The sequence below is a fragment of the Coccinella septempunctata genome, chromosome 7 (genome assembly GCF_907165205.1).
Source record: "Coccinella septempunctata chromosome 7, icCocSept1.1, whole genome shotgun sequence".
Classification (NCBI taxonomy): domain Eukaryota; kingdom Metazoa; phylum Arthropoda; class Insecta; order Coleoptera; family Coccinellidae; genus Coccinella; species Coccinella septempunctata.
The window spans coordinates 3471556-3493462 of NC_058195.1; the positions used below are offsets into that span (position 1 = coordinate 3471556).

The window sequence follows — 21907 nt, forward strand, 5'->3', positions numbered from 1 at the left end:
AAAATTTTTTTATTTATATATAACCCACAACTTTATCTAATGGAATGATTTTCGGCATATAGTTTTTTATCGATGTTATGAATCTTCTCCAAACACAAAATTCCATCCATACCTTCCAGTTTCTTCATGGTGAACAAAACATACCAAAAGAATACCAGAAAGAACCTTACTCTTGAAAGTAAATGTTGAACGCTTACTATATCTTTGACTCGTACAAATATTTCAGCAGTAGATTCTTGATAAAAAGATATAGCCATTTTAAGACTTCATAATGAGCTGTGCCACTCCTAAAAAAACAAAATAACCTTCAGAATAACTAGATAGATCTTTGATACTACACATCTGTGGATCTTTCAAATGGTAAAGGAAAAAAGTGTTTCCTGTGACATCAAGAATCTACTGTTAAAAGATTTGTACGACTCACCCTGTATATCATACTGTTCCTGACGAGTTCAATCAGAAAAATTCCCTCCCTCTATATTAGTGTTTCGATTTTTATGTCAAAGAGTGAATGTTTTTTCTGCGCCCCTCGTACAATGGATCTATTGAGGGCATTCGCTGGTATTTGCTGTTTTTATGTTTATTATTGGAGTATTGGTGTAACAGACTGTAATTCTATCGATTCTCGAATTACTAGAAAGGCGAAATGGACGATTTACTTCATCTATATGGAGAACCACAAGCGTGAAAGAGAGATTAACGAACTGAAGAAGTCTGCCTTATTGTTTGACGCGATTGACAGTGTTAATTTGGATATTCCTTAGATGAGAATTGATTTGAGGATTTCAGATCACATTATGACGTAAGAATCTTGGCATTGCATGGACATTTCCACTTTCCCAATTTTCCATGAAATATTCCAATTGTTCACTATTTAAAACAGGACAACAGGAGGATGTCAAATCAAGATGTTTATTAAAAAAAATGTTTCCCCAAACGCACAATGAACCACCCCTTGGCGTAATGAAATGTTAATTCCGAAAAACTGTATTGTTTTCGATACTGATGTTCAAAATTTTCAATTATCAAATACTGGAATTGATTGATGATGATGTAGGTATAATAATGGAGGATTATTTCTTATTACAAAAAGGCGGAAGCGCTCAATATAAATGGAAGAGAAAACACAGAAAAGTAATTTGGTAATTTTCCACCTCCATTAGAAAATATTTTTCAACCGAATATGTGAAATAAGAACCTGAACGACCTTCAATGAATAGATGTGTTCTATATATAACTTCATGCATATGAATATTCAATAATAATTATTCGTCGGTTATTGATTCTGGTGATATCACCCACAACATTTCTAACGTCTCTGCCGGAAAATGAAGTATCCTTCTGCAAGCGAAAGAAATTTATTGATTCAAAGAGTTTTTCTGAGGAAGTTTCAACTGACCCCATCTTTTTGGGAATTTTTCGAAAGTCAAATTTCGAGTAGTTTTTCATCCAGGAAAATTATCGTAGATCTAAATGTGAAACATATTCTGAAAGAGCAACTCGTCTAGTAATAAATCTGAGAATTTCATCCATTTCGGCACAACCGTTTGGTCTTGATGAAGTTTCAACTGACCCCATCTTTTTGGGAATTTTTCGATGGTCAACTTTCGAGTAGTTTTTCATCCTTGAAAATTATCGTAGATCTAAATGTGATACATATTCTGAAAGAGCAACTCGTCTAGTAATAAATCTGAGAATTTCATCCATTTCGACACAACCGTTCGCTCTTGACGAATTCTCAACTGAAATTTGCACTTTTTGAAAAATGCCATTTCCGAGATGAAAATCTAAACGGAGGGAGATAGGCTTTCGAAATTGCTCGCAATAGATTCAGCGTGTTCGAAAACCTATATTTCCATACCAAAATTTCAAATATCTGGCCCTGTTTAGGAGAAAATAATTTTTTTTGTTTTTCCACTTTTCATTTTCGAGTTGTTTTCGAAGAGCTCTCTAGAGTGCAATTCTCTATCGAATCATCAACTGTTTGGTTTTCTAGGATCTTCAGAACAAATTCTATGCACTCCATATTCAAAGACAGTAATAGAATTTCCTGATCTTCAGACAGAGTAGCAAATAGGTCATTTTAGGGGGGTCTAACCCCTTGCTCATTTTTGACCCAAAAAATCGAGATTTTCGAAATCGAGTTTTTGTGCTAGGGTGAAAGTCTTGGAAATGATGATTATAAAACCGGAAATCCCAATTCGATCAGACGAATATAACAGGAGATATCGCATATTGAAAATCGCGATTTTTGAAAAATGCCATTACCAGGATGAAAATCTAAACGAAGGTAGATAGGCTTTCGACATTGCTTGCAATGGATTCAGCGTATTCGAAAACCTATATTTTCATACCAAAATTTCAAATATCTGGGCCTGTTTAGGAGAAAATAATTTTTTTTGTTTTTCCACTTTTCATTTTCGAGTTGACTTCGAAGAGCTCTCTAGAGTGCAATTCTCTATCGAATCATCAACTGTTTGGTTTTCTAGGATCTTCAAAACAAATTCTATGCACTCCATATCCTAAGACAGTAATAGAATTTCCTGATCTTCAGACAGAGTAGCAAATAGGTCATTTTAGGGGGGTCTAACCCCTTGCTCATTTTTGACCCAAAAAATCGAGATTTTCGAAATCGAGTTTTTGTGCTAGGGTGGAAGCCTTGCCAATGCTGATTATAAAACCGGAAATCCCAATTGGATCAGTCGAATATAACAGGAGATATCGCATATTGAAAATAGCAATTTTTGAAAAATGCCATTTCCAAGATGAAAATCTAAACGAGGGGAGACAGGCTTTCGAAAATGCTCGCAATAGATTCAGCGTGTTCGAAAACCTATATTTTCATACCAAAATTTCAAATATCTGGCCCTGTTTAGGAGAAAACAATTTTTTTTGTTTTTCCACTTTTCATTTTCGAGTTGACTTCGAAGAGCTCTCTAGAGTGCAATTCTCTATCGAATCATCAACTGTTTGATTTTCTAGGATCTTCAAAACAAATTCTATGCACTCCATATCCAGATTTGCTCACATATGAAGGTTTTTTGGTACTGGTAATCACAGGGATATCGAAAATTATTCAAAAACGATTCATTGAACCAAAACTCCATGCTCCATCTCTACTCCTATGAAATGTGAGCGCATCCACCTTTAGCGAAACAGCAGAGATTTCCATCAAAAATATGTTTTCCCAGTTTTCCTAGGTGGAAAATTCAAAAAGGAGTATCCTCAATGATTTCCTCGAATTTGTTTTCCTCAAAGTCTGCGCCAAAACCCATTCGGGTTGCGCTATAACCTATGAATGCTTGTTTATTAATTTCGACAGTGAATAATAATTGACATGGAGTGGCAGAGGGCTTGTATTCATCTATTTAGTAAGAGAGTTCCATGGAGGACTGACTGAATCTGCTATTATTTAGCACTTCGTATAGTGGCTGGACATTTCCTTTCAACCACGGTCAATCAGACAGTTGCTGAAATAACTTGATGTGTCCGATTAGTATACGCGACAGAGCTTCTTAAAATCAGTGATAACCACACAGAAATCGGTTGTACATAATCTTAAATTCAGGTAAGGTTGAATTCGAAATTTATCTCTACCTAATCCATTTTTAAATATTTTCAATCAAGTCGTATACGCACTTTGTATATCTGGAATAGAGTACTCATATAGCTTCAATTGGCCAATTTATTTGTAATCTGTCGAATGAATTCAATAGATAATGCTTTGGTGTCGTTACCATCGATGACCTAAGTTTCAGAATCGGTGTTGTTTTATGGCAGGGATAAAATAGGAATTTATTATTTATCGGTGACCAGAATCCAAATCGACTTGCAGCATGTTCTAAGTTCTGACAATAATTGCTTATATGCGAACAATGGATAGAGAGTGCTAAATAAGTTTTAGTTAAACAATAGAGCGTATTATATCGATTTGATACGGCGTGATTCTTGGGTTAAATATTTGACGAAGGTGAGTTGATTTTATGAAATGATTAAAAAACTTTACGCTTTACACATTTGTTTTTTCCCAAAATAATTATAAAATTAATCTTGCACAAAGCAGAATTTCATAATTCGATGCAAGATCCATTAATTTACTAGAGAACTAATATTGAGCTGAACTTATTTAGTAAAAGACTTTCTGCGCTGAGTTTTCATGATTTCAGTTTCGAAAATACCATTTTGAAATCTGCAAAGTCTCTCATAATCTGACCCAACATAGAAGCATCAAGTTCATTACCATACTATCAACGAAAAAACCTGCCAACTTGACCGAACTAGTTTTGGAGCTTTTTTATTGAAAGAACAATTGGAGACACAACGAATGAAAAAATGAAAGTAACTAATATATAACTGAAGTGGCTTACTGAAAAGACCTTTGACTACGCCTCTGTATTCTGCATGAAAAAGTGTCTGTAAAATGTTACATTTATTTTCGACATAACTGAAACTGAAAACTCCTTTTGAAAATTAAAGTTTTTCTCATATTTTCTCCTTTATTAGTCGTTTTCCAGTTATTATTTGATATTAAAAAATTTAAAAATATCTGGGAATTTCTAAAAATTGATTGTGTGCTTTTCTGGTAACTGCTATACGATTTTCAATTTGTTTTTAGTCTACAAATTTTCAAATGATTCTTCTTCAATTTCGTAGATGTAGATGTAGATCGCGTTAATTCAAGATACATAGTATGTATCTTGAATTTACACATAGGAAATATTGAGTTGTTAAAAAGTCGTTGAAATAACACAGTATTACTTATGAAATTAGCTGCAGACATCTAACCACATTATAATTCATTCCCTGTGGTGATGAATTTTTTGTCTGGATTTCTACAGAGAAGTGCTAATCAACAAATCACACAGAGAGGTGTGATAGATTGCGTTAACCATTTGAAGGTTCCGTGAAAAATTTATTCATAAGTTAGTTATTCGGAAATCTCGATTATATGTAGAGTTTATTCTTTCTATATAGAATTGAAGTGAACGAAACTTGATGAAAATCCTTAATGGAACTCAAACCAGTTTATATGATTTTCACAAAATGAATTTCTGTAAATTGTTTACCTTTACCCACCTGAAGATGCTACATTGTGATAGCGAAACACGTGTAATGGCTTGAAAAATCATTTTTGTGAAGATCAAATGATCTGTTTAGTTCATGAGAACACCAGAACCTTCATAATATTTCTCCATCAACTAAATATAATTTTTAATGATTTCGAAACTGCCATTGGCAAATGATCTCTCTGTTTTGACGGAAATAGATTCCATACAGAAAACAAGTAGATTTGCGTTCAAATCAACTTGTGTGTATAGCAGTTGAAGCAAAAACATCACATAAAATTTTGCGATAATCCAAAAATATTTCCATTAAGAAGGATGATGTCAGTGTCTGTATTTCAATTCGAAAACTGTGTTGTGGGTGCTCTGTCATTTCCTGATCACTTCAACCATAAAACTCTGAATGCTTTATAACAACTCATTTCCTCAGAAGCTTTCGTGCAGAAAAATTTTCAACTAAAATGAAATTTCCTCAAGGTTGCTGGAAAATGAAGTTGTTCCTTTAAAAAATTCCGGTGTCGTCAGGGTATAGAACATGGTTCTTGGATTTTTCGATATCTTATTGATATACAGGATGTCCTAAGATTACTGGCAATAAATTTGGATATAGGTTCAGGACCTCAAAATAAGGCAGAAAGTTTCCATGGAGGTATCTCTGGAAACGCTTCATTGAATAGTCAAGTTACTCCAAAAATGGAGACTTAGTTATGGACTAATTCAATTTTTACAAAGTATACCAAGATGATCAAATGAAAATTTGCAGAGATGCACCTGTAACTAATTTCCTAACTTATCTCTTATAGCTAGAGAGAGGTGAAATGTACAACCCTGATTATCTGATTATCCACCATAACTTTTCAAAGGCTTCAAATAACATCATCAAAAGACAATTTAATTTGAAAATTGGAAGCAAAAGTGGAGAATGAATTTGTCCACAATTGTAATTGAACCTACAACTTAACTTGAATGAATCCAATGAAATGAGAGCATATATGAAATAATGAAATAATTTTTCGAGATAAGCCTGTAGCATTGTTCGATTTTATGACAAACTATTAAACTATTTCCGAGATGGATAAAATTTATTTTGAAAGTACTTCGAATTATGGTGTACCGGAAATTTCAGTGAAATTTTTGTGTTTGTGGGAAGACTTAATGTCGTGTTTAACCACCGCTTAAACAGATATAATCAGATATAAATTTTTGTCGTATCCTTATTTTCCATGAGTTTCAAGTTAGTTCGACTTCTAGGTATGGGTATCATCTACAGCCTACTGGGATGGTCGGCTTCAGAAGACGAACCTGATCCTATTTTAGGTTTGACTCCGCGGGAAATCAAACGAGTGAAAGTATCATGGGCTAGAGCCACAGCTGACCCAACAAAACTTGGAGCCAATGTCATGATGTCGTAAGTAGAGATTCAGATGTGAAATACCGCACGCAATAAATATCCTTCAGCCCATTTTTCATCATATCAAATTGTCGAACTTCTGCTCTATTGAGAAAAAAAGCGTTTTTTGCAGACTCTTCGATAAATACCCAGAGTACAAGAAGTTATTTCCTTTCAAAGATGTACCCGACGAAGAACTGAAGAACAATATGAAGTTCAAGGTACATTGTAGTAGCGTTGTTTATAATTTGAATCAAATAATCGACAGTTTGGATAACAGTGAACTTGTTTTGGGAATGCTGGACAAATTGGCTACGAATCACATCAAACATAATGCACCCCATGAAGGATTTCTGGTGAGTAGCAGCTCTTTTTCTTAAATTTAGTCGGAATACACTGTTCAACAATTGATCTAGGGATCACAATTTATATTATTAAACTACAATAAGAGTGGAGACCTATGTACTCAATAGACGAACTAAAAATGTAAATCTGATTTGGTTTGCTGGAATATAATTTGATTTATGCACTTTTTCCAATGGAAGTATCTTCAACACTCTTCAATTTACCTATTCATTAGTTTTTGTACGAAAGTTGAAGTTATTTTAAGCGATCTCCTTAATAACTTTACCCATTGTCTATGCTACGCCACTGCTAACGAACTAATTGAACTTGACCTTGCCACCTAATACGTCATCATCCTCCCAACAGTCTCTGAACTGAATTGCGCCCTCTTTTCTCTGTATTTTGGTCTACAAAAAAGATTGATTTGTCCTTGAATAGAAAAAACTGCAGAAAAAGGACGATGTATTTATTTTGTGCATTGAAGAAACATCTCAAGTGTTTTCATTTTCAGAATATTCAAGGAATCATCGAAGATGTTCTGAGACCCTTAAATAACGATGAAGAAATGAAAATATGGTCTAAATTATTGACTGTAGCTATGAACTATGCATCGAACAAAATGGTGGAAGAGAAAAAGAACTAACGTAATAGAATAGAAATATATCATTTTATACATAAACATACTTAGTAATATGATGAATAAAAGTCATAAAGTTATTGTTCTACAATATCCTCGTTTTTTGTGGACCCCACTTCATACAATTGATACTTACATTTTTGTTCTGGGTTTGGAAGAAAGGCTTTTGTTGTCTAGTGGCTTGCGCTAGAGTACTTCGATATTGTGTAGTGTAAAAGTTGCTAGCATTCAATGTGGTCAGGAATTCATGTATCTGTTATCATCGAGGTGGGAGTTGTATTGCTCTGACGAGATCAAATGAGATCGAAACCATGGTCAGCACTCAGCATCTACTCTTCCTTGACGAGACACTCTTTTTTTCGGAATCCTCGGTAATGATGAATTTGTGAAGCAGAATGAATGAAAATACTTCCAGAATTTTTATAACATATTTATTCAACTTTTAATATACAGGAAAATTAAGGCACATTTCAAGAATATTTTAATTTATACAGATTGACTGGCCTCACATCTATTGAAAAACATCCTGTACTCTCCAAAAACTTTCGATGACGAAAAATATGGCCACTAATGAGTTATTCCCAATTTGAAAAATCTAAAAACAATTCGAGGGAGTACAGAAAGCCGTTCATCCTTATTCGTTAATTCATGTAAAAGTTGAAACAGAAGGAGCCACACAAATACTATATTTTGGATTACAGAAGAAAAGATTCAAAATATAATGATATGTTGATATGTGAATGGAATGAGCGAAATGAAAATATAAAAAAATTAGATCTTCGAAATATACATTTGAGCAAATCACACACTTCAAAATTGACTCCAATACCTACTCCAGGAACAACAATAAAAATCATCGAAATATAAAATACGGAATGTACCTAGTTTATTCTATCTTAGTCTAAAACGAAAGCCTAGAAAATATAAAACCATGAATTTATACAACATCCTAGCTTACAATGCGAATTTTATATACACTAAAATAATAATATATAATATATAATTGCGGGTATACAAAGTCCTCAAATACGAATGGATCACTTTAAAAATCACAAACTTAAAGATTGGTACCTCTAGCAGTCCTGATATGGTACAGTGGAATTTATATCGTATATGGCAATCTTTGTAGATGAAACAGTCGAAAAGTGATACGTACACGTTGGAATGATAAAAATTCGAGATAAATTGATATACAAGCGGGATATGTACATCAAATTTTACATGATATAAAATACTTGAACCTCAGCGTTACCTAACCTCAATTCTACCGATACCGGTACGCACCCCATACCTATCCAGTCAATACTGATTCTCCACCGTCAGAAATCACAACTTCTTTGGGTCGTAGTTCTCCAGAGACCAGCTCTGTCTGGCAACGTCGCTGTCGCAGGATTCCATCAGGAGCTTAGTCTTCGACTCGTTGATGGCCAGACACTTGTTGGAGCTCCCGTGCCGCAGCAGCTTCGTGTCTGGGTCGTATTCCCAATACTGGTTGCCCTTGCTGCCGTGGCAAGGGTACAGGATGACCTCCTGACCGCTGTAGTCCAGGCAAGCCTCGTCCCTCCGTATCTCACCGGCTTTGCTGTACATCCAGAACTGGAAGGGGTTTTAGATTAGATTTGGGTGTCAGGGAGTAGGGGAAATTTCAGATTAGTCTGGCGACGTGCAAAGGAGTAGGATTATAGAAAACTATCTTGAACTGCGGAATATCCGTTAGAAAACCGCAGATGAGGGTGTAACGAGCGGGTAGTTTTCAAACCTACCCCCTCATTTTAGAATAATTCTTGTGGCCGAATAGAACCCAGAGACACTCCGTTTTTTTATATTTACTGTTTGGTCATTAAAGTACCCTGCTGGTGTGGATACCCGGGGGGTACCGAAGGCACTTTGGTGTGGCTCACCCATCCCCCACGTTTCCTTTTTTTTTCTCTCTCGTTCCCGTGTTCCCCCCTACGGTTTTGGGAAGCACTCTGCTGGTGTGGATACCCGGGGAGTGCCGAACGCGCCTAAGGGTGAGCCGTCGTAATTCTGCGTCGTCATTTTTCATCCATTAACCTGGCTGAAGTCCGATATCTGTCCGTTAAGTGTGCGTCTTAGGCGAACACGTCCGTAAACCCCCGTATAACGTTTTGAGATCGGATCCTGTTTCATTACGTCCGTTTTGCCCTGTAAATTCACTGATCTCGAGTCTTTCACTGTAGGTACGAACTTTATAATAGTGCCATTTGTGTTTCCTTGTACGAGTCGACAAATATAATTTGTGTACGTTGATTTTGACTTTCACTGGTTGTCGCTAACATCCCAGACACCGAGGAACCTTGTCTTCGGCTAGTAGCTACCAGGGTAGGTTTGCTATTTTGCGCTCGAGTACACTTAGAAAAAGGCGTTACAAGGGTCACACTAATAGTGAAGCAAAGAGAGTTCTCGCTCACTTTTTGACTTAAAACATCACAACTTGAATCTTGACTTCGAGGTTTGTTATGTGGTAGTGAGCCAGAACTCTCTTTGCTACACTACTTAGGCCACTAAAGTGACGAAATTAACCGTTGCCGATGTAGAAACCCATTCCTTCGAAAGTTATTTAAGCCCTGCAATTTTCCGCATATTATTTCTGTGCCCCATTTCGTCCCCCCTTCTGTGCGAGCTTTGTCCATTGATCGCACCTCGATTAGGCCGTAAATTAGGCTTGATTTAGGCCCCGGGCCCACCTGGCCCGGACGCGACCAGCTGACACCGCGAATAATTGGTAAAATAATCGAAAATGAGCGCCGTGTGATTAATTGTGTTGTGAAAAATGGCCCTATGGGCGCGACGGGGTATCTGATCGATTAACCTCAGCTAACGACGACAGAAAGCGTTAATGGTCTACTTTTTGATCGACTTTGAGCGATGGAAGGTTTTGAATATTCCGATATTGCGTATTCGTCGAAAGATCGATCGGCGGAGTGTGTGAACAGGTCAGTATCGGCTCAATTTCAGAAGAGACACTTTTGCAATCCCGTTGCTGTTTATTGAGGGCTTGAAACTCGTTTTGTTGGCTAGAATCAGGTTTCTGCGCCTTATGGCTTTCTGCCAGTTCGATAAGTCCCTTTCTTAGGTATAAGTTCTCAGTAACTCTGCATAAACACACCACTAATTTGGTCTTAACAAGCTGTAGGTCCCATTTCAGGAACCCTCACGAATAAATTCTTCAAATTTTAACGAAACATCCCTCAAAAATCTGCTCAACGTTTCGGCGCATTGCAAAACCCCCGAAGCGCCGGTAAGTCAAACAAAATGTCCAAGCTCGCGAGCGTGTTTCGTCGGACCACCGGGCGCTTTTAATAATGCCCAAACCGCAACGCCCTTAGGGGGAGAACTCACAAACTCCAAGCGCAAATTAAATTTAAAATTTGAATTGTATATCATATTTGCTCGGCGGAAATCCGCAACGTGCGGGCGCTGAAGGGGTGGGCGGCAGGCGCCCACCCTCGGCAATTGTTTCCGAAGCGTGTCGTTGTTTAATTATTTTTTTACATCGATATACTGACTGTTAATATGAACCGACAATGAAACATCGGTGGGCGCTTTGCCCTTTGACATAAGAGTGGGTAGTAAACTCCTGCTGGGTGCCGTTATGATTGAATTAATTAAAAACAATTCCTGAATCACTGAAATATTTCAACTCGAAAAAACTGAAAGCTCTTACTATCAAGTTTCCCAAGAAATATGATACGTTTATCAAATGTTATGGCGGATATATTTGAAAGGGTGGAAATGCTACTACTTGTCAAACTTCCAAGGCCAACCGACGGCTTCCATAAAAGCGAAGGGACTATAACATCGTCAAGTAACTCATGAGCGAATTCGGTGAACTCTGTACTCTGTAGGCATTTACGCCATCTTTTCTAATGAGTCGTTATACCTGTACACATGACGATCCGACAGCCATCGATCGCATCGAAGCCTAGGTGCCCGCGTCCCGGCGATCCGAATCGAAGGACCATATATCATATCGCTGTTTCGCAATGACGAATCGACTAATTTCAGATATGCGATCGCATCGAACAACGCCAAGTTGATTGATGTCCGTTTTGCCCCACGTTCCACGTCTAAAATTACCGAATTAAGAACGTATTCGCGTGCCTACCACGTAGCGCGTTCGTTAATCCTACTCCTTTCGTGAAATATTTACAAGAACATAATATACATGTATACACAATAGCACAGCCTGCCGCAATAGGTCCTGAGAGGAGTTTCTGCTTGTTAAATACTTGGTTACGCTGAAAGAAAGCTTCAATATTGATGGGGAGAGTCGGGAATAGCGAAAGCTGAGAGATATTTCGGAGATATATCAGGTTGTTATGTATATTGTAACCACAGATAACTATCAGGATACCGAAAATCACAAAACTCAGCTTAGGCTACTCTCAACTCTTCGGAAAAAAATCAGTTAGGCAAACCCTTGTGGGTTTCATCGACAGACCAAGCAACCAGATACCAGTTATGTCGTTATCAACAGATGCATGCTGGGGCCCCTTCAGTCCATAGACAACGGACACATAGATAAAGGCCCCCGATATTTTACCTGGTTACCGCCCTGCTGATGACAACGCCACAGACCGACAGGTTTGTGCATGTCTTCGGGCTTGCAAGCTGAGTCCACGCAATAGCCGGTGGCATCGCTAGAGATCTGAAATCGAGAAAAGAACAACGTTAAATAGATAAACGTGACATTACCTGATTTCCACCCTGTCTATGGCAAGGGTAGAGTCCTGCGGGCTTGTGCAGATCGCTCCTGCGAGCCGGAGAGTCCAAGCAGGTTTTACCGCCCATTCCCATGTTTCGGATCTGTCGAAAAATAAGAGTTAGATGTGCTGATAGATTTTCTCTGTTAACCTTTGGGATATGAGAGCAATTCATGTTTCAATATTAGTTCGTAATTCGTATAACAATAACATCTTGCATAAGTTTTCAAACCACGACACGTGATTCGCTGACACAATAGCATCTTCAGGTTAAGTTTACCTTCACCCATTGCTGTATCCCGTTACCGGGAATAAATCTACAAAAAGAGGAAGAAAGGAAAAAAAATAAAAAATTGCGAACAGACTTGTAATTTCTAAGGCTATTTGCGACTGTGTGCACTCCTGTGACTGAAGAGACCCAACCGTGACCTTCAGATCCTTCAACACTCCGGGCATGTATAGTCACCAACCAAATCTGTACCCTTCTCGAGTCTACATTATAACTGTGGATCAAAGACCTCCACTGTGATCTGTCTAACGCTAGTTGTTCCCAGTTATGATTGGCATTAACTGATTTCAGGGATTGATGCAGTATATCCTTGAACCGCTTATACTGGCCTCCTGGTTTTCGGGCTCCCTCTGTGAATTCGCCATACAGGGCTATTTTGGGGAGTCTTGTGTCTTGCATCCTCAGAATGTGGCCGCTCCATCTGAGTCAGGCCCTCGTTACTTGAGTCTCAATTGTTGTACAACTCGCGCGTTGCAAGACTTCTGCATTCGAAACTTTGTGGAACCATCTGATGTGCATTATTTGTCTTAGATGACGTTGTTGCGTTTGTTCAAGCTGTTTGATATGTCGCCTGCAGGGCGTCCAGCTTTCGCTTCTGTAAAGAAGCGTTGAGAGGACCACTGCTTTGTAAACAGCTGTCTTGGTCTTCAGATTGAGGTCGTGATTTTGAAACACTCTGTTCATTAGCTTCCAGAATGCCCGTGATGCCGAATTGTACGATTGTGTATTTCCGTGTCCAGGTTAGCCCTAGTATTTATGAAGCTTCCCAAGTATTTGAACTGCTCGACCTGTTCTAGAGTTTCATTCTCCAGGCTGATATCTGTTTGGAGGCTTTCTGGCGGACTTACCAGGATTTTGGTTCTGTCGATATTGAGTCTAAGGCCTAAAGCTTCATATATATGTTTATAGGTGTCCAACATTATCTGTAGATCCTCTGAGCTGCTAGCGATAAGTGAACAGTCGTCTACATATTGAAGTTCAGTGATAAACTTGATACGGGGTTTTGCTCTGAGGCGCTTCAGGTTAAACAGGCCTCCATCAAATCTGAATCTTGAATGTTTTATATACACTTCACACAATATCACATATTTTTTTGAATAAAAGATAAGTAACTCTGTATGCTTGTGGTTCAACACACTTCCTACTGACATCGCCTTGACCTGGGAATCATCAAACCTCAACCAGGTATTATAACCGGAGTTGAACGTATCAACCGCATGAGGTCCATTGCTCTTTTTATCAGGGCCGAATCAGAAAAATTGGGGAATGAAAAAATGTTTCTTTTGATCTCAAGAATCTACTGTTGAAATATTTGTACGAGTTTTTCATATACGAACGGAATTGTCTGGAAAATTCTGTACATTTCCCACATTCTGAATTGGGTAAATAAAAGAGATGTATAATCGTGAACTTCAGGCTATCTTTTTGAAAAGTCTCCCACTGAATTTGCATAATTTAAATCTGAATTCATCTACCGAAAATGGCAGAGAGTTCTTGGCTTCCGAATAATAAATTTATACATCGAAATTCATAACACTCGTTGAAAAATATAAATAAGACTCAGTGGAAAATGCTAGGAATACACTTAGAATGATTAGACCAAACTGCGCGAGCGCCACATAACTCCTTATCAACAGAGACAGTAGTGCTGGCATAGGACGAGCGCAAGACATCTTCTGTATGTGCGCTAATGCGCATAAACCAAGAAAGCATATAAATGGCACGCAGCCAGTTATGTAAGGGAGGTAGTGGAGAGTGGAGATATGGCTCAAAGCCTACTCTGTTGGAAACTACGCACCCTTCTACCTCTATGAAAACTAAATAGCACTTTTAATCTAGAAATCATTTTTCCCAGGCAGTCTAGCAATAAATTTTGAGCATTAAGCGACGCTTCTGTCCATCATCTAGACCTGCCACTGATTAATACCTCCAATCGATTGACGTTACGGTGACAAATCGCCTGTTTGACGTTTGCGGTCCCCCGGGTCGTGAAACAAGATCGTTCCGCATCCCCTCCCTCTCCCTCCAGACTCCAGGAATGTACAAACGTCGGTTTGTTCCCCCGAATCGTAACAGGTCGCTGGCGGCCGGGACCCATTGGACCGTTCTGACGGATTGCGGTAGTTCTGGCGTTTATTAGTCCTTCCTAATGGACGTCGCACAACTTCCGCTGGAATAATTGTTATGGATTGTCGACTGCGATACGTCTGGATTCGGGAAGCGATCGCCATTTGACTCTGTATCATCCGTGGCTTCGTATTCAGTTGTTTCAAGTCGGGAACAATCTTTATTTTATACGAGACTTCCGTCCAGTGAATCCAGCATCCATCAAACAATCCAAGCTACGAGCGCACGTATACTTCATTCAACTTTATTTTAGCAGTCGGTTGGCCATGGAAATTTGACACATTTCACTCTGTATAGTACGAAAATGTGGGGTTATGAAGCTTGTCAAAACATTTTTGGGTTTTGAATCAACGCTATGTTGCCCGTTCTACGTAAAAGTTTCTGTTATTACGGATTTTATCACAATGTCGAATCTCTTCGGAAAATATGTGACCAACATAATTGAAGTTTATACAAACTGATTGAAGGCATACCAAATCCAGTTATTTGCATGAAAAATTCAAGAGATCAGTATAATATCATAATAAGCACTAGCTTCAGGAGAGTTAATGTTCGTTATCTTCTTTGGCTTACATCATTTGTAGATTTCAAAAATATTAACCCAAAGATGAAATGCATATGATGCAGTGGTTGGGAATAGGTATCTCCCGAAGGGATAAACAGATAATTACAAGAATGTTAAATTCTTCATCAAAAATCATCTTGCATCAATATAAGTAAAAGGAGTTGAAGGAAGTTTCAAGTTAAGATGCAACTTCACCGTTGAACAAAAATTTCACATGAATAAACAAGTAACAGGGCAACTTGCGCGTGTTTGTGGCTATTCATCTTAATACATTGATGTAATTTTAATAATTAGGTATTTATTAGTACCTTAAGACATTTACATAGTATAGGACAAGTCAAATGACAAATAGAAAAATCCATTTTAGGGAACTTATTCTCCGATGACATTTATCGAAAATCCTGTAGTAAACTTTTCGCATTAATTCACTCAAACATAAAATTCCCAAATGCCACCACTTTTTTGGGACTCCCAATAGAAGGAAATTCTTTGTCATACTCTTCATGCACAATCTTTCTGATTGTGGAAATATTCAGCTGAAATATAAGTCTTTTAGATTCAGATGAAACATTATATAAATTCTCTTACATTGAATATGTTCGCTATCGTCTGACGTATTGTGGATTTTAGAATATCAGGGTATAACTATTTGAATGAGCGGACCTGAATTCTAAATAGCACTTCATGAAACTCTGTCTCTTTTTTCAATCACTTTTGGCATTTTCGAATTTTCGTAATAAAAATTGATATTAGTCGTGGCAACGGCGTTATGACATTAACGACATTTCATGAGTGCCAACCTAACTTCGTTCTAGTTACAAAAACTTGAGAAAATTATTTCATGGCCAACCGACTGCTAAAATAAATTTGAATGAAGTATAGAACGAATGCAAGAAGTATCGTGGAATATCGTCTGTTGACGAAAAAGAAAAAAAAACAATATACAGTAAAATACGAGAGTGTACTCTCCGTAGGAGATTCCTCCAATTTACAGATCCCCAAACGAGCTTAAAATTCCAAGCGGCGCTGGAGAACTGGGAACGACCCGCGATATGGCGTGTTCTCGGCTTATTTCCGGGTTTCTCTTGCATCAGACTTCCGGCTCGTATATGTGGATGCTACTTCCTGTAACGAAATAACGAAATTTCTGGTCTGGATTCTGCACCCGCCGCTCGTTCGTTTTGGGTCCCCGAACGATACCACAGGGGACGGGATGTATACCTTGGAAAATAAACCGGTTGGAAAATTCTGAATGGCGTCTTGGGACTCATTTTATTGCGGCATAAAGCGAATCTCCAAATTTTCTCTAGAAATATATGAAAAGTTAAGGGGGTGATTCCTTGTCGAAAAATAGGTTGGGTCTTTCATATGATCTTTTCCTTTTTGAGCCCCCCCTGCTTGGTTACAGCTTCCTAAAGATGGCGCCCGAAAAGCTCTTTTCAATTTTTTTCTCGAAAATATGGAAACTGATAAGAATGAAATTAAGCGGACATTTCATACGAGCGAGAAGGCATTCAAACAAATTTTTGGTGCTGTTCCTCCATGATTGTATGGGGTAGAAAAAGCCACCCCTAAACCCTGTTTCGCAAGAAACTTTTTCCCATATTCATATTCTACAATGAAAAAATTAATTTTGGATAGCTTGTTTCCTGCTCTACATTCAAGCATTTTATGTAATTTTGGCTAAAGTTCACGGTTTTTGAGAAAAAAACACTTTTATTGAGTTGTTACAAATATCGAATAAATGTAAAGAAACAAACAAATGTTTGGAAGATTATTATCGACTCGTATAATGTAATTGGGATTTCAGACCATAGTATTTTGCTCGGATGGAGCGAGGCTTTTGTGAAACCTCACATTCAGTGAGTAAAACTTGTAAAAAATGTTTTTGTATTTGTATTTTTAATGGCTTTGTTTTTTTTTTTAAAATTTTCCAGACTTCTGATGAAGCTGCACAGAAAGTAGCGAAACCATAGGAATCAATAAAGAGAAACAAACCAATAGTGGCTTTTCTGACTCCGTGTTCACCCGATAACTAATCCCAAAAACAATTTTAAACTTTTCACAATTGATTTAGGTTGTTTTTTGTTGTTACACAATTAAACTTATTGTGGTCATTATTTTCGATTCTCCAAGAATCCTCTAGTTATTGTTTTAGGGATTGGAGGTCATATATTTCCAATATTGGGACCTTGTGGTGATGAAAAGCTGAGAACTTCCGAACTTAAATAACCTCCTTGAAGACGAATACAGACATATGCATATTTTTGTTTTCTTTTTTCGTTTTATCATTTTCCACGTAATTTTCCTAGGAGGATAGACGGAGAAACAATATTGAGGAAGAAATGGGATGTTAATGCAGCGTGTATATGCTTTTATCACTCTTATACGGGTCTGGAAAGTGCCATAAATTATCAATTTCGACATATTCGGATGTGGAGCATAGCAAATAAACATTTTTTGTTCAGTCGTTGAATATGAAGATGGAAAATTCGTCGAGTTATTCTTTCCATATATAGATGAATACGTTTGGTTACCATTGACGAATGTAGAAAACACGAAATAGTAGGTATTTTTTGATTCAATCCAAAAATAACATCAAGTACATCTTTTTATGACGATGATTATCGATGACGTCCTATCTCAAATTCAAGGCAAGCTGTTTAACATTTACTTACACGAAAAAACGCAATTCAATATATCAATCGACCAGTTCGAGCATATTTGCTCTATGTAGACGCCCAAGATCTACCTCTCCTGCACAAGATCGGTTTCTGACTGGTCAATTGATCAGTTACTGCCTCATCTCATTCATCGACTGATCCGAATTTTGCGAAATCAACCACTTCTTTCACACGCAGATCAAAAATCTTGCATTCCTTGTTCCTCCACCTAATTTCCTTGCAAAGATCCATCTTAACGTTTACCATTAGGGTCACGTCCACGAGACTCGAGACGTATATGCACAATTAAACGTCCCTTCAATCTTTCCCCATACAAAACTCCGACACTTCGGCACTTCCGGGTTGAACTTTCCTAATGTACCCCAGTTACAAACGTTGAACTATTACTCATCCTGTCCGCGCCACCTTTTTATTGCATTCCCAAGCCAACCGTCCAAATATAATTACGGTCCTGGAAATATCGGCGGAAACCGCTCTTTTTTCGTTTTCAGACGTCTTTTACCCCTCTCTCTCTCCCTCTCCCTTGACTTAGGGTCAATTTCACCAAACTCTGATCGACTCTGCCTAGTTAAAACATAGATTAAAATCGAAATGGACTGATTCTAACATCGGTATCTCCTTCGTCATTCCACATTCCACTAACATCTTCCAGAGTCTTCATTATGACCGTTACATGTCATAAATCTACCAGAAATTCAAAGAGCCCTCTCAAAAGTAAGTCACTGATGATTAATTGACTATTTTGGAAAATGAAAGCCTTCTTCATATTTCCTCGTATATCACTGTGTTAAAGACTCAACTTGGCAAGAAGAAGAAAATTGTAACCTTCAAAGAAGAAGAATATTCCATATGTATCGCCAACGAAATTTCCGTAACTCATTATAAATACTACTTCGTTTGTTTTATATCGAAAAAAAGAGAATTCTTCACTTGAAAAAACAATATTAAAAATGAATTCAATAAAAGGGATCTGGCGAAAAATACACTACGAGATATATAGACGTACACATCCAAGTTCATCCTGACCCTTTTTCCCCTAATACTTAAAATCCTCGGCAGGGTCCTTGGGCAACTTGTTGACCCGTCTCGCAGGCGTCCAAGTTAAATTCCCGGCTAGGAAATTCCATACGTGTTTCACGGGCGTACGTGGGGGTAACTTTCACCCCCGACAGATTGCCGTTCCCGACCCTTTCGCCAAACTTTGCATCCGTGGGAATTCCCTAGGGGTACGTCGATTATCCCCCCAAATTTTTTTCGGCACAGCATATGTACTGAACTCGGGCGTCTAGGGATTTCGACAGATGCCGACGCCAGAAAGAGGTCGAGCAGAGAGGAAAATATCAAAGAGGCTTGAACCCTGTTCACATCGAAGCGGTTATTTCGAAATAATTGTGTTGAAATATCTCTGAAAATTATGATTTCATCGTTACATCCCCCTCCTCCGTTTGGAATATTCAACGCTACAGTGTACTAACGAGGGACAATGATACCCCAACCGGTCTACAGCTGCGTTCAGATGCTTTAACTCCTCCGGGAGTTCAATTCCACAGAATTATTTTATCCAGTTTGAATATTTCTGTCAACGGACATCAACAACTTGCAGCGGGAATGCCCGATTCTGTAAACACCCTGTAGATTACGAAACGTCTCCCCCAAATCCTTCGGCGGATAAAACGGAAAACCAACCCTCTTAGGAGGGGTAGAGCTTCCGTTTTTCACAGACATGCCACCAACCGTCTCGCGTTTGATTCCAACGAATGCTTCTCCAGATTCATTCCCGATAATCATGCTAATTTGCAGACTTCAAACGGAGAAAACTCCGTAATATACGGGCTTATTACGGAATCATGCCGAGGTGGCGTTTTCAGTCGCCAGCCAAACGGTATTAATTCCATTTTCGGCATTTTACGACCTCGATGGCTCGCTGTGATATGGCACAGCTACGTTCGGGGAGCACCTGTCCTTCTTTCTCCCCTAAGGGGCGGGGTATTAGTTCCCAGATGAGTTTTCAAATGAAAAAAAAAGTTTATATACCAGCCCACCAAATACTCAAAAGAAATACCATTAAATGGCAACAGATGGTTCTTAAACCACGACAGGAACCCCATCAGAATGCCTCGTCATTGATAGCTAACGCAAAAAAAGCTTTTGACAGGTTATTAGGAAGCTAGGAGCCTTGGAGCTATTCCACATACTAGATGGTGAGCTGTAGACGACATAGAGACGAAAACAGCTCTGCTATGGACTCACTAGATCTTAAGGCTTCATCACCAGATAAAGCAATGATCTTCCTGAAGTAAAATCTGAAATTTGTCATCAACATTCGAGACAGTAGGATCTCTGTTCTGGAAAATTGATGTAGTGTAGAACAATTATCACGCATACCTCTCCACTGGCGACAGCCTCTCCCGGGATGAAAAGTTCCGGGTATATTTCGTCCAGGAACCACTTGAAGCTTTTGCATCCCAGCCTCTCCCTAAGCCTTCTACGCGAAGACACGTCGCCAAAATCTCCCTTGTCGTTACCTATCCTCTGGTAGTAGTATTTCGCGTATTCATCGAGCCAAACCTCTGCCAATCTCACAGAATTCCTCCTGAGGACGTTAACGCCGCTCCTCCATTTGTAGGGTGACCTAAAAAAATATGAATTTGTTCAGAAGGGAAGACTGACAATGTGGATGAAAAAATGAATTACCTTTTTCTGAAAATATGACCGACGTGGGAACACGGGACGATTTCTAAGGTGCCTCCACACATCCAAGTCTTGAAGGACAGTTCCAAGTTTTCACCTCCCCAGATGTCGAAACCCTCGTCGTAGGTGCCAAGTTTCTCGAAGAATTCCTGGAAAAGAAGGAAATTTCAAATGGTACCAACGAAATTTGATACTGATAGTCATCGACCTTTGGTGATCGGGCAGCTGTATGAGGAGGCTTAGAATCTCTTGCCTCCTCTGACGAGCTACCCTTGTTTGAGAAGTGTCCGCGATAGCTAGGGGAAGGCAGGGAGAAATCAAACAATACAATGAATTTCAATTGGCTATTTAAGACTGTTTATCTTCATTTTCCTTCTCATGATAACATATTTCTTGACTTAGACCCGTTTGCACCAAACGCACTTAGTATTAAGTGTCCCTTAAAATGAACCCTCAACTTAAATTACGTTGCACCAACTGTAAAGTGACATTTAAATGGCTAAAGCTAGCCTTAAATTCAGGCGCTCCTGTAATGACCACTTAGGTATTTTAGGGCGGGATTCTAACCTAAAATGATTTGTTGAACTCATAAACTGCCTGCAGAACTGCTGTGGTTTTTCTAATAACGTCAAGTAACTCTTATTTGACAATCCATTTCATTATCAATAATAATGCTAATTCAGCAAAAAGTTGTAATTCTTCGATAATAATATAATAGTTTACTTGACACTGACTGACAGGACAATAAAGTTAGGTTAATGAAATGACAACGATCATCGGCAACCGGCCAACCAATGAAAAGGCTTTATTAGACCAGAATTAAGTTGCACCATAATAAAAAACTGAAATATCACTAGATATGAAAACTTAAGGGCCCCTTACTTAAGATTCTGTTAAGCCGCAGTCGTGCAACTGACAATAAAATTAAGCGTCCATTAACTTCAAACTACGCTTAGTTAAGTACTCATTTTAAGGGGGGATTGGTGCAAACGGGCCTTAAAAATCTATCTTGGACAAATTTATCTGTTACACTTTAAAAATGAAGGATTTTTTTCTGTGAGGTACATATTCGAAAATATAAATATCAACAACAGTCTCGAAATCTATGTCTACATTTTCTAGAGTATTTCTAAGAACTACCTACCCAGAATTTTTAAGGTAACATGGAGTGTGGATGTTGTTTTTGTGTGCGATAATGATTTGGATGCACAAGTATCGTCAAGAGTAAAATCCTTTGATAGTATTTAATTTCTCCCAGATCCCCAGATATCAACCCAATTGGATAAAATTGGAGTTTTTCTAGAAGATAGAACGTCTGCCAGAAATTCCCGGGTGAAATATCAGAAATGGAGAAAGATTGCCATTTTCACTTAACTCCAATTATTTGAA

The 21907-nt window shown here is 38.2% G+C and overlaps 2 protein-coding genes across 13 annotated transcripts in view; one reads left to right on the top strand and one right to left on the bottom strand.

Annotated features, from left to right (window-relative positions):
* The first annotated feature begins 3295 nt into the window (after nt 1–3295).
* Nucleotides 3296–7526, top strand: LOC123317586 (globin-1-like). Of its 3 annotated transcripts, none has more exons than XM_044904176.1 (4): nt 3296–3568; nt 6315–6471; nt 6575–6809; nt 7310–7526. In XM_044904176.1, the coding sequence occupies exons 2-4, from the start codon at nt 6317–6319 to the stop codon at nt 7439–7441; spliced, it is 522 nt and encodes a 173-aa protein (XP_044760111.1). In that variant the 5' UTR covers nt 3296–3568; nt 6315–6316; the 3' UTR covers nt 7442–7526. The 3 variants fall into 3 exon arrangements, with proteins under 3 accessions (XP_044760111.1, XP_044760110.1, XP_044760112.1); XM_044904175.1 differs by lacking the exon at nt 3296–3568 and adding an exon at nt 3698–3970; XM_044904177.1 differs by lacking the exon at nt 3296–3568 and adding an exon at nt 3708–3970 and having other exon boundaries at nt 6587–6809.
* A 323-nt stretch (nt 7527–7849) lies between these two features.
* The window catches only part of LOC123316273 (putative polypeptide N-acetylgalactosaminyltransferase 9), a 124803-nt gene continuing 110745 nt past the window's right edge, over nt 7850–21907 (bottom strand). For 9 of the 10 annotated variants that reach the window (XM_044902258.1, XM_044902251.1, XM_044902254.1 and 6 more), the window contains 4 exons: nt 20522–20667; nt 20213–20459; nt 12155–12265; nt 7850–9031 (listed from right to left, as the gene is read on the bottom strand). In XM_044902258.1, the coding sequence (XP_044758193.1) occupies nt 8762–9031; nt 12155–12265; nt 20213–20459; nt 20522–20667 (774 nt within the window). In that variant the 3' untranslated portion in view covers nt 7850–8761. Of the gene's footprint in view, nt 9032–12002; nt 12108–12154; nt 12266–20212; nt 20460–20521; nt 20668–21907 lie in introns of all 10 variants that reach the window. The other variant, XM_044902261.1, reaches the window with a different exon arrangement.